The 25,455-nt window shown below is 36.9% G+C and overlaps 17 protein-coding genes across 17 annotated transcripts in view; 7 read left to right on the top strand and 10 right to left on the bottom strand.

Annotated features, from left to right (window-relative positions):
• The window catches only part of CAG1 (guanine nucleotide-binding protein subunit alpha), a gene marked incomplete at both ends in the record, with an annotated part of 1,359 nt that extends 1,257 nt beyond the window's left edge, over positions 1-102 (top strand). The window contains one exon of the mRNA XM_062955696.1: positions 1-102. This exon is cut by the window's left edge and continues 1,257 nt beyond it. Within this exon, the coding sequence (XP_062812273.1) occupies positions 1-102 (102 nt within the window).
• Positions 103-424: 322 nt separating this feature from the next.
• Positions 425-1,762, bottom strand: PRCAT00005610001 (ubiquinol--cytochrome-c reductase subunit; the record flags this gene model as incomplete). Its single annotated transcript, XM_062955695.1, has 1 exon — positions 425-1,762. The coding sequence occupies one exon, from the start codon at positions 1,760-1,762 to the stop codon at positions 425-427; it is 1,338 nt and encodes a 445-aa protein (XP_062812272.1).
• A 241-nt stretch (positions 1,763-2,003) lies between these two features.
• Positions 2,004-3,230, bottom strand: PRCAT00005609001 (uncharacterized protein; the record flags this gene model as incomplete). Its single annotated transcript, XM_062955694.1, has 1 exon — positions 2,004-3,230. One exon carries the CDS (start codon positions 3,228-3,230, stop codon positions 2,004-2,006), a length of 1,227 nt encoding a protein of 408 aa, XP_062812271.1.
• A 309-nt stretch (positions 3,231-3,539) lies between these two features.
• Positions 3,540-4,328, bottom strand: PRCAT00005608001 (mitochondrial 37S ribosomal protein uS7m; the record flags this gene model as incomplete). Its single annotated transcript, XM_062955693.1, has 1 exon — positions 3,540-4,328. The coding sequence occupies one exon, from the start codon at positions 4,326-4,328 to the stop codon at positions 3,540-3,542; it is 789 nt and encodes a 262-aa protein (XP_062812270.1).
• A 554-nt stretch (positions 4,329-4,882) lies between these two features.
• On the top strand, positions 4,883-5,794 carry PRCAT00005607001 (uncharacterized protein; the record flags this gene model as incomplete). The annotated part of the gene is made up of 1 exon (XM_062955692.1): positions 4,883-5,794. The coding sequence occupies one exon, from the start codon at positions 4,883-4,885 to the stop codon at positions 5,792-5,794; it is 912 nt and encodes a 303-aa protein (XP_062812269.1).
• A 377-nt stretch (positions 5,795-6,171) lies between these two features.
• Positions 6,172-6,684, bottom strand: SDH4 (Sdh4p; the record flags this gene model as incomplete). The annotated part of the gene is made up of 1 exon (XM_062955691.1): positions 6,172-6,684. One exon carries the CDS (start codon positions 6,682-6,684, stop codon positions 6,172-6,174), a length of 513 nt encoding a protein of 170 aa, XP_062812268.1.
• A 284-nt stretch (positions 6,685-6,968) lies between these two features.
• On the bottom strand, positions 6,969-7,387 carry MRP2 (mitochondrial 37S ribosomal protein uS14m; the record flags this gene model as incomplete). The annotated part of the gene is made up of 2 exons (XM_062955690.1): positions 6,969-7,031; positions 7,103-7,387. The coding sequence occupies 2 exons, from the start codon at positions 7,385-7,387 to the stop codon at positions 6,969-6,971; spliced, it is 348 nt and encodes a 115-aa protein (XP_062812267.1).
• Positions 7,388-7,703: 316 nt separating this feature from the next.
• On the top strand, positions 7,704-8,417 carry RIB5 (riboflavin synthase; the record flags this gene model as incomplete). The annotated part of the gene is made up of 1 exon (XM_062955689.1): positions 7,704-8,417. One exon carries the CDS (start codon positions 7,704-7,706, stop codon positions 8,415-8,417), a length of 714 nt encoding a protein of 237 aa, XP_062812266.1.
• A 259-nt stretch (positions 8,418-8,676) lies between these two features.
• Positions 8,677-9,261, top strand: PRE1 (proteasome core particle subunit beta 4; the record flags this gene model as incomplete). Its single annotated transcript, XM_062955687.1, has 1 exon — positions 8,677-9,261. One exon carries the CDS (start codon positions 8,677-8,679, stop codon positions 9,259-9,261), a length of 585 nt encoding a protein of 194 aa, XP_062812265.1.
• A 176-nt stretch (positions 9,262-9,437) lies between these two features.
• HIS1 (ATP phosphoribosyltransferase) lies at positions 9,438-10,420 on the bottom strand (the record flags this gene model as incomplete). Its single annotated transcript, XM_062955686.1, has 2 exons — positions 9,438-10,306; positions 10,369-10,420. The coding sequence occupies 2 exons, from the start codon at positions 10,418-10,420 to the stop codon at positions 9,438-9,440; spliced, it is 921 nt and encodes a 306-aa protein (XP_062812264.1).
• Positions 10,421-10,755: 335 nt separating this feature from the next.
• On the bottom strand, positions 10,756-11,766 carry RER2 (ditrans,polycis-polyprenyl diphosphate synthase; the record flags this gene model as incomplete). The annotated part of the gene is made up of 1 exon (XM_062955685.1): positions 10,756-11,766. One exon carries the CDS (start codon positions 11,764-11,766, stop codon positions 10,756-10,758), a length of 1,011 nt encoding a protein of 336 aa, XP_062812263.1.
• A 442-nt stretch (positions 11,767-12,208) lies between these two features.
• Positions 12,209-13,489, top strand: PRCAT00005600001 (uncharacterized protein; the record flags this gene model as incomplete). The annotated part of the gene is made up of 1 exon (XM_062955684.1): positions 12,209-13,489. One exon carries the CDS (start codon positions 12,209-12,211, stop codon positions 13,487-13,489), a length of 1,281 nt encoding a protein of 426 aa, XP_062812262.1.
• A 163-nt stretch (positions 13,490-13,652) lies between these two features.
• PRCAT00005599001 (DNA primase subunit) lies at positions 13,653-15,104 on the top strand (the record flags this gene model as incomplete). Its single annotated transcript, XM_062955683.1, has 1 exon — positions 13,653-15,104. The coding sequence occupies one exon, from the start codon at positions 13,653-13,655 to the stop codon at positions 15,102-15,104; it is 1,452 nt and encodes a 483-aa protein (XP_062812261.1).
• Positions 15,105-15,230: 126 nt separating this feature from the next.
• PRCAT00005598001 (hydrolase) lies at positions 15,231-17,942 on the bottom strand (the record flags this gene model as incomplete). The annotated part of the gene is made up of 1 exon (XM_062955682.1): positions 15,231-17,942. One exon carries the CDS (start codon positions 17,940-17,942, stop codon positions 15,231-15,233), a length of 2,712 nt encoding a protein of 903 aa, XP_062812260.1.
• Positions 17,943-18,111: 169 nt separating this feature from the next.
• Positions 18,112-21,405, bottom strand: PRP22 (DEAH-box ATP-dependent RNA helicase; the record flags this gene model as incomplete). Its single annotated transcript, XM_062955681.1, has 1 exon — positions 18,112-21,405. One exon carries the CDS (start codon positions 21,403-21,405, stop codon positions 18,112-18,114), a length of 3,294 nt encoding a protein of 1,097 aa, XP_062812259.1.
• Positions 21,406-21,911: 506 nt separating this feature from the next.
• On the top strand, positions 21,912-23,273 carry RPN5 (proteasome regulatory particle lid subunit; the record flags this gene model as incomplete). Its single annotated transcript, XM_062955680.1, has 1 exon — positions 21,912-23,273. The coding sequence occupies one exon, from the start codon at positions 21,912-21,914 to the stop codon at positions 23,271-23,273; it is 1,362 nt and encodes a 453-aa protein (XP_062812258.1).
• Positions 23,274-23,349: 76 nt separating this feature from the next.
• PGA4 (1,3-beta-glucanosyltransferase) lies at positions 23,350-24,729 on the bottom strand (the record flags this gene model as incomplete). The annotated part of the gene is made up of 1 exon (XM_062955679.1): positions 23,350-24,729. One exon carries the CDS (start codon positions 24,727-24,729, stop codon positions 23,350-23,352), a length of 1,380 nt encoding a protein of 459 aa, XP_062812257.1.
• Between the last annotated feature and the right edge of the window lie 726 nt (positions 24,730-25,455).

Here is a 25,455-nt window from a genome sequence, read left to right as displayed (position 1 = left end):
ATGTGCGACCGATACCAAATCTATGAAATTCGTTTTGTCTGCCGTCACAGATTTAATTGTACAACAAAATTTGAAAAAAAGTGGTATTATATAATATTTTAATGACTTCATCTGTAAAAATATCCGTTACTACAATTGACACTGTAAGTTAAAATATTCAGTCTCTTTTTACTTTAAAATATATATTTATATGCTGCAACAACTATTAATGGAAGTCGAATAATCTTATTTGACAAAGAGTGGCATCAAAAGATCAAGTTATAATTTTCTGGTTCTATCATAAGGTAGAGATACTAAAAGAGGCATTAGCTGTCTCTAAAAGAAACTTCATCTTCTAGTGATTCGTTGATTCATTTTTGAAGACCCCATCTCGGCTGTACCTTGTGAATCTATACGCGCAAAAAGGATAACATTGTTGGTATGATTACCATCTTAACATAGCCATCTCATTTCTGGAACGGTTGTAATCCAATAAGTCTTCAATTTGGCCAGTACCCGAAATAACAATATCCTTATCCCACAAAGCGACCTGGGCCCAAGCTTTAACATCTTTAGTAGTAATAGCGTCGATTTTTTCTAAAGCTTCCTTCAAAGAAGTTCTGTAGCCAACTAACAAAACCTTGTTAGCGATATCTGAAGCAATTCCATTAGGAGTGCCCAATTCTTTCAAAAGGTTAGTTTTTGCAGCTGCCTTACCACGAGCTACTTCAGCATCAGTGATTGAGATGGATAACCTGTTCCATTGTTTCAAGGCAAAATGGACAAAATCATCAATTTGCTCGATATTAGATATTTCTGAGTTAAATCCCCACAAACCTGTGTCTGAGTAAGACGTCGAAAAATGGTGATATTTATCGACAATATGATAATCTTGGACAATGGAGGCTAATTTTGGAGATGTAAATTTAGCAAATGCTGATTGATGATCAAAATCACCATAAATTGCTGCAGCAACTTTGGCAACATAATAAGCTGGAGAAGAGATGCCTTCACCTTGAACCCCAATTGAAACATATGCTTTTGGCAATGTGTCATCTCTCATTCTCACCTCGGATCCTAAAAAGGAAGCTGGCTTGGGGTCAACCTTGGCTCCATGTGGAACTCTGAGGTTTCCTTCAATTGCATCTACCAACTCATCATGGTTAAAGTTACCTGATGCGGCAACGACAACGTTGGAACCAACAACATGCTTTTCCAACAAACGTAAGGAATCTTGCGATTCCAAAGATTGAATTGTATCACTAGTACCTAATGTTGGTAGACCCAATGAGTAGCCTTGAAATGCTGTGGCATTTAAATGTTCCAATACTTTCTTGGATGGATTATTTTCGACTGCATTCGCTTCCGCTGACAAAGCTACCTTAGCAGCTCCAAAGTCGGCTCTTTCCAAGATGGCGGCAGCATTTGTTGCAATTTCCGAGACTACTTTAGCAGCTTCCTTAACATTCTCATTGGTAGTATGAGCAACAATTCCGTTGACTTCCTTGGTGTTGTAGCTCGTCAAAAGCGATCCATTCTTGACTCCTGTCGACAAAATATTGGTGGTCAACGCAGAAACACCGTTACTGTACAAGTGTTCTGACCTTGATCCTGCTCCGAAATAAAAACCAACTGTTGAATGATAAGCATTTGGGTCTGCTTCAGTAGCGATGGTTACCCCATTGCTTAAAGTGGTGTATTTCGTTTGTATTCTAGCAGACGAAACAAAGTGACGAACTGCCGATTTTTTAACATTGATACGTAACGATGATCCACGAATCATTTCGAATCTACTACTTTTCAATATCTGTCAAGCGTATTTGCTTTTTGTCTATCTCTAATAAACTTCAGAAAAATTATCGAGACTTTCTTTGAGTGTGAGGGTTCCTTTGAAAAATGAACCAATGAAAAAAAGTCAATTTTCATTTACTTTATATGCCGGTTTAAATGAAGAGAATGCGACAGAATGTCGCAAACCATTAAATAGAACTGCAAACTAAAGATAAGTATGTAGACATGTTACACTATATGAAATTTTCACCTGAGGAAGGCAAACTTGAATCGGAAATATAATTATTCGGGTTCATTGAATATTTGCCACATGGCTCTGTGTGGCAGGCTGAATCTGTAGTTTTGGAGTTCTGGGTGTTTTCAGTAATCTGCTTAATGAAAGTGAACGGAGCACTTGATACTTCAGGATGCTCATGAACATCTAAAGAAACCTTATCTGAAAGTTCATTACTCAATATGCATTTGTGTGGTGTAGCGGAACTGGTTGATAATGGAGCCACATAAACAGGAATCGTGTTTTTATCAACTTGGTCTAATTTTGGTGAGTAACCGGAAGATGCTCTAGCTGCTGATAGTGATAACTCACTAAAAATAACCTGCCAAACTTTTTTTTCCTTGACATTACATAAACTGCATCTGCATTCAGCATAGGCTTGTTTTCCTGAACCGATCTCATTAAGTTTAGAAACAACTGTCTGAAACGCAGATCCTATGTTTGAGGGTTCCCTTCTGAAAGAAGAATCTTGACATGAATAAGTACTAAGGTCCATCAGATTTGGAAAGATGATATGACGTTCTTCGTCATTGAGACATTTTTGAATTTGATCGAGGTCAGAGTAGTCAGAATTATCCGAAGAATTTAGCTTCATGGAATGTGGTGTACGTTCAGAACGCAATGTTGATTCGGAAAGTTTGGCGTTTTCTGTGGTGTTTTTAATTAAATGACTCTCATTGTGCCATTTTTCTCTAGGTATCTCATCCACCAGATACTGCGAAGGGTCTCCAATGCATTCTCTAGTATCCCATCTATTTTCTTTCTCTTTATCATTATTCCACTGATGACATTTACAGTAACAAGATGTACTTGAATTCCTTGGGTAACCTAATCCTAATTCAGTCTCATTGTATGTTTGACTTGATCTGTACTCTTTATGAAAGTATTCATTATGAATTTCAGTTGGATCACTCCCTCCTAAGTCTTCAGTACTGTCTAACTGAATTAATGAGCTCTCTTCGGTAACCGAAAGTAGCTTTTTGGGTTCTAATGCCAAGAATTCGCCTTGCTTTGGCATGTACTGACTATTGGCACATGTCCTAAGGGTGATGATGTTCTTATTGCGCAATGTATTTTGGAGTATATTTGGATTATTTTTTGAACTATAGTACTTTTGTTTAAGATCGACAATCTTATAATCTACCTTATATCTCAAATCGTGAAATGTTTGGTGTAAATGTACCATTTCGTTAGTTTATAAAGCTTTTCTTATAACACAAATCTGCAAGAGAGCAGCAAAAATCTTTAAACAGTGCGCTCTTTGTAATTGAGATCCAGACAGGTTTTAAATATGTGCTGTACAGCCAGTAAGATGCTCCGTTTAATGATCGTAACGGTTTAGCTTTGTGGATCACTTGCCGCAAAATATTGACATGGAGAGCATGTCGCAAAAGAAGCTACCAGCTCAGACACAAAATACAAAAGACATCAATTGATTATCATATATATATACAGGATTAATCGCACAATACTACGCTAATTCGATATGCTATTTTTAAAGTTTGATATAAGCTCTGTGAGCCATAGCAGCCTTATGCATTTGAGCTTTACGATCATAACCAGATGATTTCCCTTCAAAGGCGGAGATGATTTCTTCAGCCAACCTAACCGAATAATCAGAAGATCTCTTCTTGTCTGCACCTTGTAAAATCCACGTGATGGCAAATCTGTTTCTTTGTCTTGTGTTCAAAGGGTAAGGAACCGTACGATTCTTCGCAGCACCGGTTTTTTGTACTTTCGTAGACATTAAGGGACCAAGTTTGTCTAACGTTTCATGTAAAATTTGTAAGGGATCCCTCCTTGTCTTTAGATAAACTATATACAATGCCCTTGATAAAATTTTACGAGCCTTTGATTTTTTGCCATGCCTCATGATGAGATTAGTGAAATTATCAATAACAGGATCGCTTATTATTGGAATGCTTTTATTCATTAGAACTTCAGCTTGCTGTATCTGCTCTTGTGTCGGTACAAATTTCTCGCGTAAAAATGGTTCGGGCTCTGCCAACTGCGCAAGATAAACCTCTGGTTCAGTATCCGGAGTAAGTTTTCCACTTTTAAGTTGGGAAACAGCGTCTAACCATTCATCTATATCGCTTTCTCCAATACTCGTTTTATCTAATGGAAAGACTTTTGCAGTAAGACTAATGTCTCTTTCCGAACTTGGTACTTTTGGTTCATTAAATCTTATGGGAGTAGAAGACAAAAGTCTCAACGATGACCTTTGAATGCTCTTAAGTGGTAGAAATCTTATGGGCCGCAAAAGCGGTCTCATTGACATCATTATGTCTGTAAATACAATGTGGCTAAATTTGTTTGTTGAAATGATATTCGTAGCTTTGAAAAATTTATTTGCGGATATGAATGTACATTCTGAAAATTACTTGTTGTTAAGTAACTTCCGGGTTAGGTAGATTTTATACCGTTACCTTTGATGGTGCCAATAATGTTGAAGATGAACCGAAGAGAGCTCAAGATTGATCCTTGTAATGATGTCGTATATGATTAAATAACATTTTGTATATATATTAAAAGGTACAGCTTTCTTCTGTCTGAGTGAATTTTCAAACATTCAAATGATATAAGTGAAAACGTCTTAGTTCAAAAATCCGTTCAAGAGAAGTATATGACGCATTATCAATAAAAGAACACGTCTAAGTTAGTAGTCACTACGTCTAATTGAAAGCTTTTGGACTTCAAATTGACATATAGTTATTTTTTTATTTTTTTTTGGAGCTCCTACATTGTTACTTAGGCGCGTAGTCTATCAAAAATAAAATACCTTGAATGTAGATAGAATTCTGATAAAGAGTGACAATAACTTAAACAGCTTATTGAATGCTGGTTGACATTCCTCCCATTGGAGACTCGTTAGAGCTTACACTATTGGGAATAGTTGAAGATAAACTAGATAGAAATGATAAAGAAGCGCAATGGCTGCAGGAAATTTTACCAGGTATCATTGAACGACTCAATCTAATCTCAAAGATTGCAGAGGAGCATGTTGAAAGCACCAATCGTTCAAAGGATAACGAAAATGTTTTAAATAAAATAAGGGCGTCTAAAGAGAAAATACTAAAGCATTTAAATGCAAACTTTTTTGAAAGACCTCCATTTACTATTAAACGGATTGCAGAGATGTTGGTAAATCCAGAGAGAGAAGGATATAAGCTTAAAAGTAATGCTAATATATTAAAGTTCTTTAATTCACTCACGAAAACAGTCTTAGTTTATTCTTCAATTCTTGATTTTCCAGAAGAGACATATATTAATGAAATTCCATCTGCTCATAGTACTACAAGTGGGGGCAGCATAAGTAATGGCCAATTGAAACTCAACGTCCCTCTCGTTGAGATTCCTTGGCTCAAAGAGAGATCACTGAGAAATGAAAATACCGCTGAAAATACAAACCTTGAGAACGGTGCTAATGCCCGTCATATCATACCCGATACTTTACAGGACGTACAAGACCATAATTCCCCTCAAAGGAAGTCAAGGCATAAAGAAACGGAACGTAATGAAGATGACGCGAGTTCTAAGAAAAGACCTAGACGAAGTAGCGATTCAAGTTCTGAAAGTAAGGCTGAGAGTTCTACGGATGATGATATGATGGATATATCCAGCAACAATGTAGAAAGCAATCTCTTAGTTGTTTCTCAGGTGGAAGAGGAATTTAACAATTCTCCGAAAACGAATTTAAGTGGAGAAGGAAGAGAAGATTCAATGAGTGTGGAATGTGAAGAAAGTTGACATTTCTAAAGAACAGTGGTACTAGAATAGTGAAAACGCAATGTGCTTTAGCGATTTCCTCAAAAACTGTTCGTGAGACATTGGTCCATTTGAATGGCTATCCCTGATTATTACCTATAAACGAGAATTATACAGCTAATAATGCTAAAGTAAACGTTAAGGTTTGGTGTATCAACTCAATATGCTTTGAAATTGCTTGACAACCATATGAAGTAAGCTTAAAAATACGTGACAGTTAGGAGTACATTGTAAATGGCAAAGTATGACTTAATCAGTTATCTAGCGTGTTTCTAGAAGATTTAGGAAATTCTACTTTCGCTTTGGCATCTTAATTCTCATCTAATATTAATGTAGCGACTGGTAGAGCCTTGTCATATTTATGAGGAAAAGATTCCTTGAATCAAACTGAATAGACCATTACTGGATGTCTCTAAAACATAAACACCATAGATACTAATAAATGTCCCAAATGTTAGCAATTTGGTAGCAAAGCCGTACCAAAACCCGTAAACACGTTTCGGAACGTAGTCAATGATGCATGACTTGAAGCCAGCGTGGCAGTGAAATAATAATAATACAGAGAATATCGAGTCAACCATGGGATGATCTACTCCCGCAACAAAGGGTGTTAATGCTAGGGGTACCATGCAAATCGTGATAGCTCTTTCATATGTCCAGTGATATCCTCCTTCAAAATAGTTGGGTGTGGGCGAAATGTATGCATCATTTACTGTTCCTATTATATTACCTGGTGGTTGTGGGAGCTTTCTAAATTTTTGCAAAGAAGGTTTCCAAGACAATCTTCTCAAGGGGAGAATCAGAGACGCAAGACTACCCTTTAGCGGAAACATTAAACCATTTCGTATTAACGGTGATGACGTGACGAGCATTATGTATTGAGTCAAGGTGGATACTTGGATAGATGCTTAACTTTAACTTTTCAAACACACATTTGAAAAAAAAAATTTTAAAAAATAAAAAATTGGAAACTCATTAGTGTAAAGTATACCTCCAAAGTTTATACAGAGATTCTGCCAAAAGGATCCATAAAAAAAAGGACTTTAACTATGTTTACCTGCAGAAGGTAATAGTGTTACATTACAAATTAAGCTGAACCAAAGCTAACTTTGTTCCATGAATTAACTATTTACAGATATAAAAATACACATCCTGTCTACCAGGATGCTTTCGACACTCCTGGAATCAATCCTGCTCTTGCCCTGTCCCTGAAAACGGTCTAGATTATGTTAGTATACTGTAGCAGATCCTTGTAAATATAAACAAAAAAAAAAGTAGAAGACAACTTACCCTATTTAACTTAAAATCTGAAAGCACGGATTTTGCATGTCCCGATGCTACGCACCTATTCTTTATTTGACTATAGGACGTATACTTTGGCATAGCTGTTAATTGCAACTGCGCCTCTACCCTGGCTCTTGCTGGTAATTCGGTATTTCTCGCAATATATTTCAAAGCATTTCTGGTGACTTCATGTTCAGCATACTGAAGTCTTTTGAATTGGTCCTTGATTACTCTTCCATTCAAGTAGCAATGCTTCGGTATATCAAACTTCACAGGAAATCTAAATGTCATCTTCTAGCCAGGATTCGATATTATATTTAGAAGATATTGTTAGTACAATCTCTTTAAATTGTTTCCCGAACTTCAATTATATTGTTGAAAAATTTGTATTGTCACTACCGAATGGTAATGCGATAAACATAAGTATCAGATTACCGATCGGAGTATAGTAGTTGAATTAGTTGATCTACTGGACTAATTTCTTGAGGGGCTGAATCTGAATCTTATTATAAGGAAGCTGCTGCTGGTATAGCTTGTATAACTTCTTCCTAGGCAAGTCTCGTTATATTCATTGTGCTATTGGAAGTTTGAAATAGTATTTAAATCAATGTTCACCGGTATTGTTGAGCTCATTGGAACGGTTGTAAAGTATGAGGAAGTGGATGAAACAGCTGCTGGTGGAAATGGAGTTTCTATAACCATAGAAGATTGCGCTGCTATCTTAGATGATGTTCATCTTGGTGATTCAATCTCCACTAATGGTGTATGTTTAACTGTTACAGACTTCAATAAAGAGAGAACTTGGTTCACGGTTGGGGTATCACCAGAAACACTTCGTCGCAGCAATTTAGGGAATTTGCACAAGGGTTCAAAAGTGAATTTAGAAAGAGCTGTATCTGGACATACTAGGCTTGGAGGACATGTCGTACAGGGACACGTTGATACCATGGCAACTATTACAAAGAAGGAACCGGATGGCAACTCAATCGTGTTTACTTTCAAATTGAGAGATGCTGATTTCATCAAGTACATTGTTGAGAAAGGATTTATTGCAATTGATGGCACATCGCTAACAGTCACAAACGTTGACGACCAAAACTTTCAGTTTTCAATCATGTTGGTGAGCTACACGCAGCAGAAAGTCATTTTGCCTCAGAAATCAGTAGGTGACACTGTGAACATCGAAGTCGATTTGACAGGAAAGTTGATAGAAAAACAAATAGAAATTTACCTCAAAAGTCAAATCGTGCAAGAGGATGGTGCTTTGAACAAATTGATATCTAGCTTAATCGATAAGAAGATCAATACTCTTACTAAATAGTATTAATATAAGATTATATTTACTTACTATACATGTTTCCATTAATTTTATTAACACACGACCTCACTTCTTCTGAGCTACTGGATGGCAAACTGCCTCGAAACTTTATATAGAGAGAGCGCATAATTATGTTACTACATTGAAGAATTGTTGGAACCAAGTAGTATAACTTAAGGTGACAATAGTATAAGACCATCAAACACCTAATTTCTTTTTCTTATTGGAGACTTCTATTGTTAAGAATCAAGGACCCGTCAACATGGATATAGTGTTAGGTATTAGACTTAAAGATTGCACCATCATATCAGCATCAAAAGCTGCTACAAGGGGAATTTCAATTATAAAAGACTCAGATGACAAAACCAGACTTTTAAACAAGCATAACTTAATTGCCTTCGTAGGTGAAAGTGGCGACACGGTTCAATTCGCTGAGTATATTCAAGCAAATGTGCAATTATATTCAATGAGAGAAAACGACGTTGAGTTATCCCCGAAAGCAACTGCATCTTTCGTTCGAAACCAATTGGCTACCTCCATTAGATCTCGTAAGCCCTACCAAGTGAACGTATTACTTGGAGGATATGATGTGAAGACTGATAAACCCACATTAAGTTGGATAGATTATTTGGGTACCCATGTTGAGCTACCTTATGCTGCTCACGGATATTCAGCATTTTACTGTACATCATTGTTAGATAAGCATTATAGAACTGATTTGACTTTGGAAGAAGGATTGGAAGTATTAAAATTATGTTACGAAGAATTGGAAAGAAGAATGCCAATCAATTTCAAGGGAGTATTTGTGAAGGTAGTTGATAAGGAAGGGGTAAGGCCTGTAGAGTGAATATTGTATGTTAGCTATTGTTTAGTCCTAATTACTCTGCAATGAATACTATATTAATAAGTTTATCAATCCTCTTAGAATGAAATCTAGTAGCCAGCTGAGTTCTTCATACTAGCCAAAAAAAAAAAAAAAAGTCTATTAATATTAATACACTATAACAACGAACGCTGTAAGATTTATGTTCTGCAATTACCAATGTCAAAGACCATAATATCTGACGCACCTATCTTTTTCAATTCGTCCATAATATTACTGATAGCACTTCTTTCGGCCATAGAAGATATCGCTAACCATTCTTCTGAAGTCTCCTCTTTATTATTCAGTTCTAATTTTGATACCGTTGGGTACCTTCTACCAGGTGTGATCTTTAAAACTTTTGGTAATATCAGTCTAGGTGCATTGTAAGTACATAAAACGTATTTTTGAGCAGTTAACACACCCTCTATTCTTTGATGAACAATTTGAACCAACTCAGGATATCTTGGTTTTTTAGAAGATATCAAATGAGCCGATGTGGAAAGAATTGTTTCAATGGCCTTTAAGCCAGCAGCCCTCATAGTCTCGCCGCTCTCGACCAAATCAACAATAGCATCTGCAACGCCTAATGCACAAGATGCTTCAACTGAGCCACCTACGTATTTCATTTTTGTTTGCAATTGTGTATGTTCTTCAACACCTTCTAAATCTTTGAAATAATTGGAAGATAAATTTATAAAGGAACTAACAATTCTTTTACCAACCAAATCCTTTACATCATTGATTCCTCCGTTTTCAGGAACTTGGATTTGTAACTTGCAGGTTCCAAATCTCAAATCAAGGAGATCTTCTATTAAGTCTTGCATTCCAGCTTCTTTTATTTGATCTAAGCCCGTAATACCTAGGTCACAATTACCTTCACTGACAAAAATCGGAATATCGGCAGCTGGCAAGAAGATTAATGCAATTGGTAGGTTCGTGGAAAGAGCAATGTCCAATCTATTGGAACGCCTAAACTTGATATCAGATCCATTCAATAAATCGCAGCATTTTTCATGCAATCTGCCCTCTAGATTATGTTAGTATAAATGTTATTTGTAGTAAATTTCGTTGGTAAAATATAACACTCACTTTTTGGAACAGCAAATAGCAAACGGTCTGTCAAATGATTCACCAAATCCATTTCTAATTATTTGACTTATAGAGGAATACGTTAAGATTTTGAAGTAAGCTTGATCGCATTTTTTTTCACTTCTGAACTTTTTTTCAAATCTCATGATGACTCAAGTCATATAGTGTCCACGTGATGTCCTTTAATATCTTAATAGAAGTGCACACCAATAGCCTTAATAAATTGAGCGAGCTCTTGAAGATGATACCCATTAACTTTTTAAGCATGTTATGATGAAGAATGATATGATTTATAAGTATATCCAAAAAAAAAAAGGAACAGGAAAGAGTATGTATTATTAAATTAAATTTTATAAACTGTGAAAAACCCAATTCAATGAAATGTCACTACGGTGACTTCTTTAGTATATCAGGAACATCGTCAGAAGTGACTGTATTTATTTCATCAGTACCTGCGTCGCTGTCATCAATCTCATCATAATTTTCATCATCCTCCAAATATTCGTGGTCACTTTCGTAATGTTCAAATCCAGTGGAGCCATTTTTTTCAAGAAGTGATACGCTCTTCTGAGTTCTTGGAGTTAGATCTTTCCTTGTCATAGGACCATTTCCAGAGCCATACCAATAGGTATTGAACCCCCAATCGATTAATATTTTGGCCATGTCCCAAGGAGTAAACTCTGGCCATAATTTGTCTACAAACACTATAGAGCAGTTCGAACTCACTGATTGCCACAAAAGAAAGTCAGAAAGGCGATATGTGCCCGACGTACGAACTAATAACTCTAACGGTGGTACGTCAGATGTAAATAAGTGCTGATTTATAGCATTTTCATCAATGGCGATATTTGGGTCAGTAAGTGATTCTTCAACAACTCTCTTCATCAGAGTGACAATCTCATCCCTAGAAGTATAGGGAAAGCAAACATTAAGAACCGCTCTCGTATTATTTTTACTCATTTCCTCTGTCTGTTTCAAAATATCTTGAACGTCTTTGGGCAACAAAGATATGTTTCCTAATATCTTTACCTTAACTCCAAATTCTTCACATAACTCCCCATGTTGACTAATTTGCATGAATTTCAGCTTAGCAAGATCCATTAGCCATTTCACTTCGTATTTCAGTCTCTTAAAGTTTTCGATAGAGAATGCAAAGACCGTAGCACACTCGATTCCGGATTCATATAATAACTCCAAAATACTTGCCATACTTTCAAACCCCAAATTGTGTCCCTCTTTTAGCTCGATCTTGTGATTCATAGCGTACCTTCGGTTACCATCCATAATTATGCCTATGTGCTTGGGAGTTGGTCCTGTGCGAATGACCCTTCCAAAAACCTTCTTCGCCGTTGTGAGGACCAGTCTAAAGCCTGGAAATGATATCAACCAGTCTAACATCTTATGTTATTATATGCTTTTATTAATTATAGGTCCAATGCAGTATCCAGTAATGCAACAACCTAATTTAGAATTAGGGAAGAGTAAAATGGTGGAAAATGAATTATAAAAAAAGGACCCTACCCAGAGTCTTCCTCTATTTATGTGAATTTAATTGATTTCCTAAAGATATTACACCTAAGTAGGCCCGTAATCTGTCTTAAATTAGTCTTTTGTAGAAAATCCTTGTATTCAAGAACAGCATGTCATGTTCTGCACTCACAGATAGACTTTTTTCAAAGGTCTGCATATACTGACCCAAAGTTTTTCAAATCTAAGGCTCATCGGACTGTAGCTTTAAGATCAGCTTATTAATATAAGTTTCACGTTAAACTACTTCAAGTTTCGTTGTAGGGTATTCTTGTAAGTTTCTGACGTTTTATCATCTCATAGGCTCTTCATAATGTCTCACGAGTCAGGCGAGTTTCAGGAGGATGTTCCTCGTGAAGAAGCAGAATATTTGAATGCAAATGAAGTCCAAGAAGAAGTCCCCAATGATTTTGACGAAGACAATTATTCTGATGATGGAGATGAAGTAAATGCGCAAGACATGGATGTTGTTGATGATGGCGATGATGAAGCTCTAGAAATCGACTTGTCAAATAATTCATGGACCTATTTTGATCAGCATAAAGATTCGATATTTGTCATAGCGAGTCATCCAACGTTACCCATGGTGGTAACTGGAGGTGGAGATAATACAGCTTTTATGTGGACAACACATTCACAGCCGCCAAGATTTGTTTGTGAGCTACAAGGACATAAAGAGTCTGTTATCTCTGCTACTTTTACTCATGATGGTAAATATGTGATCACTGGCGATATGAATGGATTGATTCAAGTCCACAAGTCAAAAAGTGGTGGCCAAAAATGGGTGAAGTTCGCAGACTTGGAAGAAGTCGAAGAAGTACTTTTCATTACTGTGCATCCTCTTCTTCCATATTTTGCTTTTGGAGCACAAGATGGTTCTATATGGGTGTATCAAATTGATGAATCATCTGGAACCTTAGTTCAAATAATGTCGGGATTTCTGCACACACTTGAATGTAATAGTGCTGCTTTTATTAAACCTGAAAAGGTGGACGAACTCAATTTAGTGTCGATCTCTGAGGATGGAACAGTTGTTTACTGGAATTGCTTTAGTAATACCATTCAATTTAAACTTTCACCACATGATGAATTCAAGGGATTAGAGAGTCCATGGGTTTCGCTTAGCTCATATAAAAATCTTACGGCTGTGGGTGCTCGCGATGGGCAGTTGGCAATCATTAATAATGACACTGGTAAGGTTGTTCATTCCGTGAAGACGATAGAAAATACAGATGACGTGGCAGATCTTTCAATCGAAGCATTGGACTGGTGCCATACTCCACTGGTTAATCTTCTTGCGGTTGGGCTCGTTTCTGGTGATATATTACTCTTTGACACTTTGCAATGGAGGCTTCGCAGATCTATAAAACTTGATGACACCATTACCAGGCTACAATTTATAGGTGACACCCCTGCTTTAGTTGCGTCTTCCATGAATGGTAAAGTTTATAAATGGGATGCTAGGACGGCTCAGGAGTTGTTTGTAGGCGTGGGCCATAATATGGGAGTATTAGATTTTGCAGTCTTGGAAGAAGGTAAAAAGATAATTACTGCTGGTGACGAAGGTGTATCTTTGGTGTTCGTTCATGCTTAAGGTGACTTGCGACTTTTTACATTTTTAGTTTGTATCATTATAGCACTGAATATAAATATGTTAAGTAATCAAGTATTTTTTGACGCGTTCAAGAGCGCGAGTATCATCAAGACATAAAAGATGTTATAATTCTTTAAATATACATTACAACATTAGTGAAAATATGACAGTAGAGACTGATAAGCTAATTGATAGTGAGAAGGCTAATGAGCCAACTCTTCGTAGCTTTCATGCCAATCAAGAAGAACCAGAACTGAAGAAAGCATACAAGCCATCATCTGCAGATATGAGATTTTTTTATGAAAGGTTGTTACCTTTCAGATATATTTTCCAATGGTTGAGTCACTCGCCGAAGGCTACGAAAGACTTCACTATGAGAGAGTTTGCGTATGAATTCAGATCTGGTGCGTATCAGAGATACAACTCATTTTCTAGTCAACAAGAGTTTAAAAAGTCAGTTGTAGATGCAAATCCAACGCGTTTCGAAATAGGTGCAGTTTATTCAGTTAATCCACGAGAAAGAAAAAATCTCCCAAAGCAAGCACTTAAACCGTTGAGCAAAGAACTTGTCTTCGATATAGATTTAACGGATTACGATGATATTAGAACTTGTTGTTCCGGAACTGACATTTGTCAGAAATGCTGGAAATTTATTCAATGTGGATCAAAAATTATTGAGTCTTCTTTGAGGGAAGATTTTGGGTTCAGACATATCATTTGGGTCTTTTCGGGAAGAAGAGGTGCTCATTGTTGGGTAAGTGATGCAAGAGCGAGACTGCTCGATGAATCATCTAGAAGAGCAATTGTTGAATACCTCGATGTTTTGGGTTCGAAACTGGTTAAAGCAGGAAGTAAAAAATTGGGTAGTTTGAAGAAGCCATTCCACCCACACATAGAAAGATCATTCAACTTTTTAAAGAAAGATTTTGCTACTGTTATACTTGAGGAACAAGACCCTTGGAAAACGTCTGCAGGTGACAAAGATAATGACGAGTGGAATAATGTGGAGGAGCTACTTTCCTTCATACCTGAGAAGGGCTTACAAAATGAACTAAGATCCAGGTGGAGGGCTGATATTACCATTTCAAACCTGAAGTCAAAATGGGAAGATATTAATTTAGTTGCAAAGTCTGTCCTAAAAAATCAGAATCAAGTCAATCAGTTGAATGAAGCAAAAAAAGACATAATAATATTTTATATGTATCCTCGAATTGATATTGAAGTATCGAGGCAAATTATACACTTGTTGAAGTCTCCATTCTGCATTCATCCTGGCACAGGTAACATTTGCGTGCCCTTTGATCCTTCAAAAAATCTTTCTAATAATCATGACGACGATGACTATGGATTTAATCCAACTAATGCGCCTAATCTAAGACAATTGCAAAATGAGTTAGATATATGGGATGCCAAGAGCGTCAATAGAGAATCTAGCCAACCAATAGACGATATTGATGGTGACACAGCGTCAGGAAGTAGAGTTTCAGATTTTGAAAAGACAAGTCTCAAGCCGTATGTCGAGTATTTTGCTTCTTTTGTGAATGAGTTATTGAAAGAGGAATTGAATGGAATATCAGTCAAACGTGAACGAGAATCGGATCCTCTAGATTTTTAATGACATACTTTCAGTTCCATTAATATTCATGTAAATTAGAAATCGTGATATATATTACCACGTCACAAACAAAGTATATAAATCCAGTTTTATGTATTTATTTTTAAAATAATATTACATATAGTTCTAAGTGACAGGACACTCAAGGTCACCAGAACAAGGAAACATGCCCTGTTCTTTTTCTTTTAGCGGTAATGATCCACTATTGTTCTTTATTATTATTGTTTCGTCGACAGGCGAGCTGATGAAGTTTGATGTATCCAAAGCAGCATCTTTCATCCTCGTATCTTCATCATGGAACCATTCCAAGTATTCTAGCTTGTCGTTATATTTCACATAACCACTGCTCAAGTATATGTCTTTGCAATTCAATAGGGGAAAGTGCCATTTGGGTACAAATATCACAGTTGGTGAGGTCATGAGTTCCTTTTTTTTACCATCAACTTTAATGGTGAGAGAAAATTTTACTGATTTTAAATCAAACTCCAGCAAAACAATTTCTCCGCAAGCAGCCACAACATACGGACGGATGACTGCATTTACCGCCCTTACTCCATCAGGCGATGGATAACATTTCTTGCATTGTTTAGAGTTTATGCTCTCATTAGACAATGTTACTAAGGATGATGAAACTACTGAATGTGTATCTAACTCTTCTTCTTCTGAATGTCCTGCAATCAAGCTTTCAAAGGACTGAGAAGAAAATTTGTCCCCCATCTTTCTTGAATTTTTAAGCGTCGACAAGCTATCAAAGCCTCTTTGGGATTCCCTAGATCTTTTTGGAATCAAGCTACGAGATATTGTGGACTCATCAGTACTTTGAAAATGGCGGTCATCTGGAGACCAAAATGAAAAATCCTCGTTATTCCAACGGTCACCCCACTTATGACAATTAATACTTGAATAGCACCAGTATGTATGAGACATATTCAGGCCTTCCAATGCGAAAGAGATTGCATCTAAAGCAGCTGTCTGAGATTGAAATTTGCCATCTTCGTATGCCCGTTTACGATCCATATCGAATGGCATCCCAGTTTCAGACATCAATATCGGTATTTTTCCTAAATACTCATGGCATTCTCCTTTCATTTCATTGAACTGCTTTTTAATGCAGTTTCGAATTGCTCTTTCGCCAAATACTATACCAAGAATTGGATTGTAATAGCGACCTCGCATTATTCCCAACGTATCGACATTGTATTTCGTGTTCCATGTTTTAAACATTAATGACATTCCGTCATAATAGTGTGGGCTGTATATCGTCCTTGAGTCCACTATTTTTCTTTTATCATCCTTTAACTTTGGTGGCACCTCCAAAACAGGAGGTTGAATAAACACGAATGACTCTGGAGAAATACTTCTAATACATCTCTTGTGTTTTAAATAAAATTCGACAAAGTTATTATTGATGAAGTATTCTGTGTCAATGATTTTCGGCGAATCGCCATTCAAAGAGGGGAACGTTGTACCAGGAGATACTTCGCTGAAATAACTGGGCCGTAACAATTTGCATCCCTTGTCAGATAAGGATAAACGTTCATTGATAGTCAATTCACCCATCTTGTCGAAATCAATGTTGTTTTTCCATGCCCATATATTCTGTTGAGCAAAGATGCATTTACCTATGATCCATTTAGAGCCTCTGACCCAATTATATTTTTTATCTAAGATCAAAGCTTCCTCTGGAGAGAGCCACGCCATTCGCCCTTGTGGATCAACTAGCTTAGAACCGTACTTCTGGGGACCAGTTATCGAAATTTTATAAACATCAACCATACAAGGGAAGCCCATGCCTAGCTTCATTGTCTGAAAGGCAGATGGTGTACTACCCACACGGAGATGTTGACAAGGAGGGACTATATCTAGGTTCTCGTGACCCATAAGTCCATGATTTGGTTCATTTAACAGCTCAAACCCAATAATGGATCCATTTTCAAACATTTCTGGAACTCCTTTTTTCACAGCCTCCCAAAAAAACGACATACTTCCAAAGTAATGGTCCTGCAAGTAATCTTGAATATTTTTGCCATTCAAGATCAAGTTTGGAAAATAGTTTTTGCCAGCAAAAAACAATGTAAACATAGTCATGGTTGCCAACCGTTTATAATTGGTAGTCCAGATCATCTTTGGATACTTTTCAGTACCTTTTTGGAACCTTTCATCATTATGAAAGATAGCAGCCTCAGTACATGCGAATCTTTTAGGTTCTAACCCTGCAGCATAAAGAGTCCACATTGGAGCTCCACTACCACCACAAAATCTAGACCAAACGTCTTGATGTATGTCAAAGAAAATATACAACCCACCAACATGATTTATCACCTTCAAAATTTGTATGGTGTAATCAATAAAATCCTCATCGTATATGCCTGGTCCCGAATGCTCTATAGCCTCCCACGTAATAATATATCTGATTGTATTGTAGCCCCATGACTTTATTCTTTGAAAATGGATATCAGCATCCTTTAATGGAAATGGGCGACCTGAGAAGCTCACATTGTCTCCATCAAAAAATATATTATCGTCGTTGTTCACGCTCCCCATATACAGAGGCATATCTGGGGTAGTTGGTAATTTCAGGGATGCATCCAAATTAATTCCTTTCAAGACAAATGCTCGACCCTTGTTGTCGATCAACGTACCTTTATCGTTGACTGATAAGCGACAGCAATCCAAAATAGAGTCCCCTTCATTCAGAGATATTGTAAGTTCGGTTGCTTCTCCATCCTCATATTTGTTACTGAGAGATTTGACGGAAGATGAGTTAAAACTAGACCTATTGCAATATAAACTTAGTTTATCAGTCACAATCTCCCTTATACTAGCAAATTCTTTCATCTTTATTCGAGCATTGGAATGTAAAATTTCTTGTGAATGCTGAATTCTTCAAATGATGATCCCCAGAAATAAGCAGACCGAAAAATAGAGAATATCGCGAACCTTTATTTAAATGGAGAACAAATATTAATGTGTGTGGTTTGTATACAGAATATATATCCGGTTTTTATCAACCATTACCCAAGGCTCTCTTCTTTGCCGCATTATGGCTACTGAGCCTCCAGGAGTCTTTATCTTTTGAAAAGTTATCATACAAAGGAACTATCTTTTTGTTTTTATTACGCAGACTGACGGTTGCAGGATCGGCGATTTTGAAGAAAGAAGGAGCAAAATCTGCTAACCAGCGAGGTTCAATAGTTGTAGCACAATGCATATACTCTTTTGTTGTAAGAATAAGCGAATGGTATACAACGAACTCGGGATTTTTTCCGAAAAGCGAAGACGAAGGGTGCAACGAAACAGGCAATTGCTCAACAATTGTTTTGAATCCTTCCTGAGGGTCTCTTTTTGCAGCGTGCTTGAAGTAAGCAGAACATATAGTCTTACGTACCCTGTCTGTATCTGCCCCGCATGATACTAGCATGTGCTTGTATTTCTGCATTATGGTGGTAATCTGTCGTCTTACTTCTTGAGCTCTTCTCATTGCCCTTTCATGAATAAAGTTGTCCAGACACCATTCCTTGCTAAATCCATTCAATGTCCAAGCCCTATAAACATTTAAAAGCGTTAAGTGATCGCCTTGTGAATGATGGAATCTCGCTTTGCGTCTGTCAGCTAGATCTTGTTTGTCTTTTGGACGATAGAATACCGACTGTACGGAGAGCATAGCGACTATTGTCAAAATCTCTTCAGAACACCCAAATTCAACTGAAGTAATTAACATTTTTGAAAGCGCTGGTTCCATCGGGAAATCTGCCATTTTTCTTCCAAGGCTGGTCAAAAATCCACTATCATCTAATGCTGATAATGTATATAGATCTTGTAATGCAGTTAACATTGTACTCGTTGGAGGAGGGTCCATAAAGTCAAATCGTATTAGGTCATTGATTCCCATTGCTTTCAACATTAAAATAGTGTGTGAAAGATTTTGCCTTTGAATTTCAGGCACGGAGTTGGGTAGCATTTCAGTTTTGAAAGCATTTTCAGTATAAAGTCGATAACATCTTCCAGGGCCAGTTCTTCCAGCTCTACCACTTCTCTGATTAGCTTGAGCTTGTGAAATTGCCGAAACAGTCAAGGTGTCCATCCCTAGCCTTGAATCATAGGCATTGAGTTTAACAAATCCGGGATCAACAACATAGTAAATTCCATCAATAGTAATAGATGTTTCTCCAATATTAGTCGCCAAAACCACTTTTCTAGAACCAGCAGGGGTAGGTTCAAATATTCGACTTTGCATTTCTGAAGGCAAAGCAGAGTATACAGGTAAGATGATAAGTTCTGGCGCGTTATTTCCAAGTGCTTTAATCCTTTGATATAATATTTCACAGCTGGTATCAATTTCCTCTTGACCCGTTAAGAAAACTAAAATGTCACCCGCTGGTTCAGAAAGATGGATCTGCATGACTGAGTCTAATGCGGCAGAAAGATAGTCCATTTCTGGTTCTCTAGTATAAAGAATCTCCACGGGAAATGTTCTTCCTGGAATCTTCACTATTGGACAAGAGTTGAAATATTTTGAAAACTTTTCAGCATCTAGAGTTGCCGAAGTAACTATAATTCTTAGATCAGGATTTTTAACTGCTGCTTTCTTGAGTAAAGAAAAAAGTATATCTGTGGAAATTGTTCTCTCATGGGCTTCGTCTAACATAATAATCGAATACTTATTCATAAGTGGGTCATTAAGTGCTTCTCTTTCAAGCATACCATCAGTCATATATTTGATGCGAGTATGCGGTCCTGTTCTGTCTTCAAATCTGATTGTGTAGCCGACTTCTTCACCTAACTTACATCCAACCTCCTCTGATACTCTTTTCGCAACGGATGTAGCCGCAACTCTTCTAGGTTGTGTGCATCCAATCAACTTTACTCTTCCATCTTTTCCAACGTTCAATCCCTCCTCGTCTAAATATTGTACGATTTGTGTGGTTTTTCCGGAACCTGTTTCACCAACTACAACTAAAAATTGATTTTCTCTTATTTTATCAATCAAATCTTGTCTCATCAGATAAATAGGTAACGATTTGCGTTGTTCTTCAATAGATAGATTTGTTTTTTTACCGTAAGATATATTTTCATTGGCTCTAGATTTTTTCCATTCTGAAATTACCTTATTTCTACTTTGTTCTGATACCAGTTCTTGACTTAATGGATCATGAGTACTTATGCGATTAGATTCACGCGATTTTTCGTCTCTTTCTCTCTTTTGCCTCTCTTTTATACTATTCTCCTTGAAATCTTTTGCCAATTTCGAGCCGTTCATTGCTGACCTTCCCAATGAACCCTCTGGATTCTTCATCACTTTAACAGGAGCGAGATCAGTTAAAGATTTACTCGTACCCTTCAAGAAAAGAGGCTCACGTTGGCTCACCTCTATATCAATATCGATTTCCTCAGGACCATTACTTTTGTTCTCCGGACGAAAAGCAGAGTTTGGATCTTCATCAAAATATATTTCAGGATAGTCTTCAGCTTTCGCAGCACCTGAAGATATTAATTGGCGAATTTCCCATCTTTCAGGAGAAGTAAATCGCCTTTTAGTGCCCCTAGAGATACTTAACTCTCTACCTCTTTTGGAATTTTCATTATTATCTTTTAATTCTAAAGTTCTATCAAGGCCCGTTATTTGGTCTATGCCTCTCATTGTGAGACTTATCTTTTCTTTAGTGTTCTTCCTGGATCCTGTCAACGCCTTCTTATCGATCGATCTAATCTTTACAAAAACTTCTTGATTGATCTTTAACACATCGGCTGGGCTATTTATCCTTTGATGTCCATCAAATGAGATTTGAGAAACATGACAAAGTCCTGAAACAAATGATTTCGGGTCGTTCAATCGTATGAAGGCACCGTAAGGTTTCAAGTTACTAACATAACCTCTATATATTCCATCAACTAGTATATCGCTTGTCTCTTTCTTACTTTTTGACACTTCATCATTTTCTTCTTTCAATCGGTTATCGCTATTCGAACCTTGGCGGCGATCGGGAAGAGATAGAATTTGAAAATCATCTATCTCCTCTTTCTTGATCTGTTCCAGGTTATCTTCACTCTTTACATTAGAATGTAAGATCAGGAAACACTTTTGGATAAATACAGAAGGAAAATCACTGCCGCCATTTTTTTTCACGGAGTCCTCAAACAGCTGTAATGGATCCACATCATAATTTGAAAGTGACTCTTTGTATAGGTTTTGTACGTATTTTGACAAAGTATAATCTGAATCAGGGAAGCCCAAATATTTTTGGATTAATTCAGAGATCCTTTCCATGTCTTTGAGTAATTCATCATCTCGCAGTCTCATCAGATATTTGGCACCTAAAATAGTTTCTCCGAGTCTCACAAATTTATGCTTTAAAATACGATGCCATGTCGAATGCTTAAAAAAAATTAATTGACAGTCTGTCTACAAGAGGAATATGACATAGAAGACAATAAGGGATATTAGTCCTTTTTTCTTATTCCTTTTCGCCACAATGGAAATATCGTCACTTCGACTTCAAAACATGCGATTATTTCATATAAGCGCATTGAAACTCCAGAAGAAAGATTGAGCTTACTGCAACTATTATATCAATGGTGACCTTATTCAACTAGGGAGCTTCTTGAACCCTCCTTAGTCTATATTAAGGCATATTTACAATGCTAAGAGTATGCATCAATTTTAGTGCCTGTATATAGTGAATAATAGTTGTAGTTGGTCGAAACGATCCCAATCTCGCCACCTTAATACGATTTATCAGATACTTACTTCTAATCGTTTTAATTCGTATACATATCTTCCTGATTTGAACATAAGATATATCAACTATGTCTAGAGAAGACCCTTTAAAACCTGAGAAGGATTTCTCAGCTACTTTGGACGAACAATTTCCACTTATTGAGAAAGTAAAGGATTACAGAGAAGCAACAGACAAATACTTAGTGTTGGAGAAACAAACACGTCAATCGTCCGATTTAGCTTCCTCAAAAAGAGTCTTATTGAAAATAGTGGATACCTTAACCAAAAATAATGATTGGAACTATTTAAATGAGTTGATCGTTTCCTTGTGTAAAAAACATGGTCAGCTTAAGTCTTCCATTCAGACTTTCATTGACTCAGTCATTGGGCATTTAGGCGAACTAAATGAAGATGATCCAAAACAATTGGAATTGAAAATGAAAATCATAGAAACGGTCAGAACAGTGACTGATAAAAAAATTTTTGTAGAAGTTGAAAGAGCCATAGTTTCTAAGACTTTATCAGAAATATATTTAAATAAGTTTGATAATTTGGATAAGGCGGCAGAGATTTTATGTGATTTGCCTGTGGAGACCTATTCTTTGATGGAATTTAGTACCAAAATTGAATATATTCTAGAGCAAATTAGGTTGACTATAAAGAAAGGTGACTATCCTCAAGCCAAGATTTTAAGTCGTAAAATCTTGTTGAAATCGTTGAAGAATTTTGATCGTGCTGATGAATTCAAAGCCATATATTTAAAATATTTGATTGAGATAAGTGTATTTGATGATGACTACATTTCAATTGTTAAAAATTCATTGCTATTGATTGAAATCCCATTGATAAAGGAATCTTTAGACTACTCAAACTATTTGGTATCAATCATCTATTATATTGTTCTTTCACCTTACGATAACTATCAAAATGATTTGATAAATAAAATCAAACGTAATCCTGTGTTCAAAAAAAACGTCGACCTAAAGATATTCCAGCTATTGGAGATATTCACAACAAATGAACTAATTCATTGGTCAAACATTGAATCGTTGTATAAGGACGATTATTTCAGTAAATCTGAGATATTTAAGAAGGAAGTTAACTACAAGAACTTGCAAAAAAGGATTGTTGAGCATAACCTAAGGATTGTAAACAAGTACTATCAGTTAATCACTTTAGATAGACTTGCATATTTGCTCCAGTTATCTGAAGCTGATGCCGAACACAATGTAAGTGATTTGGTTAATAAGGGCATGATAGCGGCCAAGATTGATAGACCCCAAGGGATTATTAAATTTGAAAAATTGAATAAGAGTGGTAAAGCTGACAGTGTCAATGATCTACTTAACGATTGGTGCTATGATGTAGAGAAGTTGCTTGAAGAAATTGATAGCATTGATCATTTGATAAACAAGGAAGAAATGATGTACGGAATTAAACAAGTCTCGTAGTTTACAAGCAGAAATATCTTATTATACATAACATTCAAATATCTTCTTACAATATATCAAATCCATAACATAAATATCAGGCAATTATGATTGCTCCTCCTAAAGTAGCAAACGCCAAGAGAACGGTAGATAAGTCAGAAATCCCAGAGACTCCTAAAGAGCTTTTCAGAGATCCCGAGTTTGAGGATTGGCTGCTAGATGAAGCATGGCTAGATGAGCTGTCAGAGCCAGAAGACGATGATGATGATGATGATGAGGAGGAGGAGGAGGAGGATGATGAAGACGAACTAGAATCGACGTTATTTCCCTTTGCAACACAAGCCCACTGAGTCGATGCATCAAACCCTGAGCCTTGTGGAGTCGCATCACCTCTAATAAACTTCAAAGCACCTTTAGGAGTATCTGGGATATCAGACGTAACGTTCCAATCAGAGGTTTTCTTGGGACAATTAGAGTAAGATAAATCACTCTGGTATCCTCCATCACCTGATGGGTTCTTTGTCTTTTCAAACTCAGACTTCAAGTTGTCAAAATCGTCTGTGGTGGTGACCTTTTTGCCACTAAGCTTGACCAAGCCGTAGTTAGATGCTTCTTGAGAATATTCATAAACTAATCCACCCGAAAAAACGGAAGTCATTTTGTCTGAATATATACTCTCCACTTCCGTGAAAGGTCTAGGAGTGACCTTGTTGCAACCATATTCAGACAAAAATAACGGAATAGAGTAGTTTGAGTAAGCTTCGACTTTCTGGTCATAGCCAGATAATTGAAAAGAAGAACGTCCACACCATGAATAATCATTGAAACCAAAGATGTCGACTCTGGCCATTTCGTCATCACCACAATTGAAATAGTGAGCAGTTTCTAATCTGTTTTGTTCAACATCTGCAGCTGAATAACCAACCGGAATAGCTCTCAATTTTTGTTTCTTTATAAAATTCTTCATATCTCTGACCGTAGCCTTGACATAAGAGGCTGGATATGTGTAATCTTCGTTGATAACCTCATTTCCTGCAAAGTATCCAAGGGTGTTATTATATTTGGACATCTTTAAGACCGTTGCAAAAACCTGTTCCAAATACATGGTGTTGTATGAGCATACAGGATCTGACCTGGATATAGAGGCATCAGGAATGTTAACATCAAGGATAACATAGATACCAGCATCAGCTAAAAGGCTCATACACTTATCATGGTTCTTTGTATTATCTATTGAATAGACTCTGACGGTATTTATGCCTAACTCCTTAAAATAAGGAATGTCCCTTTCGCATACGTCTGTGTCTGCGAGAGGATCTTCAAGCTCTGACGAGCCACCAGGTTGGTAGTCCACGCCTCTAATATAAAACCTCTTGCCTGAGCTCTTGACAAAAAATGCGTTTCCTTTGACTTCAATAGGATCGATGGCTAACGCACATAACGCTGCTGTCCATAAGAGTAATATTTTTTTTAACATAACGAACGAATACTTCCACTCACTCCTATTAAATTATAACTGAAATATCAAGACACTTAACTTAACGAATGTGTTCTTCTGGCTTGAATATATCTAAGTCTATTAGATTAACGAGAGTCTGATAAGAATTTGAGTTGCAGCCAGTATCACGAATAAGCCTTCTTTTTGTATTTTTGTAAATGGACCCTTTTCTCCTTAGTGTTCGTGATCCAGGCGTAATACGACAATGAGGCTTATTTATACTATGCCAATGGAAGACTATATTATTTTTCCTCCTGCATATACTAAGTTTTTGTTTACCACGCTGTCTCGAAACAATACCCCTGCGCTCATGCCGCCTTGCAGGCGAGATGCTTAATTGGCAAGCATTAGCCTCAAAAAAGCGGCGACTGGGTGGAAACCCTTAAATGTGAGCAGATAGTCAAACTCAATGACAGTTAAAACTCGCTATATTCACCTTTTTTCGATAATAAGTAGCACTACATGATTATCAGAATTAGGGCGAACAGATGTGCTGTGCCTCTTCTTCACGATTTCTGATTGGTCTCTCTTGGCGCTCTTGGCCCATCGCTAATAAACTGTTGACATCTACTGGCCAAGCAAATTCGCCAAGGGTGTCGCAGCGAGACGTCAAGAGATGTTCATCAGTAGACTTCCTCTATTTCGTTAGCAGCCTCGTTCGTTGATCGAGAATGATCCGGGTAACGTTATATTTTTGATCCGTAT

Source organism: Priceomyces carsonii (assembly GCF_900007245.1).
Source record: "Priceomyces carsonii strain CBS4050 genome assembly, scaffold: Debaryomyces_carsonii_scaffold_6, whole genome shotgun sequence".
NCBI lineage: Eukaryota > Fungi > Ascomycota > Pichiomycetes > Serinales > Debaryomycetaceae > Priceomyces > Priceomyces carsonii.
Note: the sequence above shows the minus strand (reverse complement) of the source record. Positions and strands in the feature narration are given on the sequence as shown.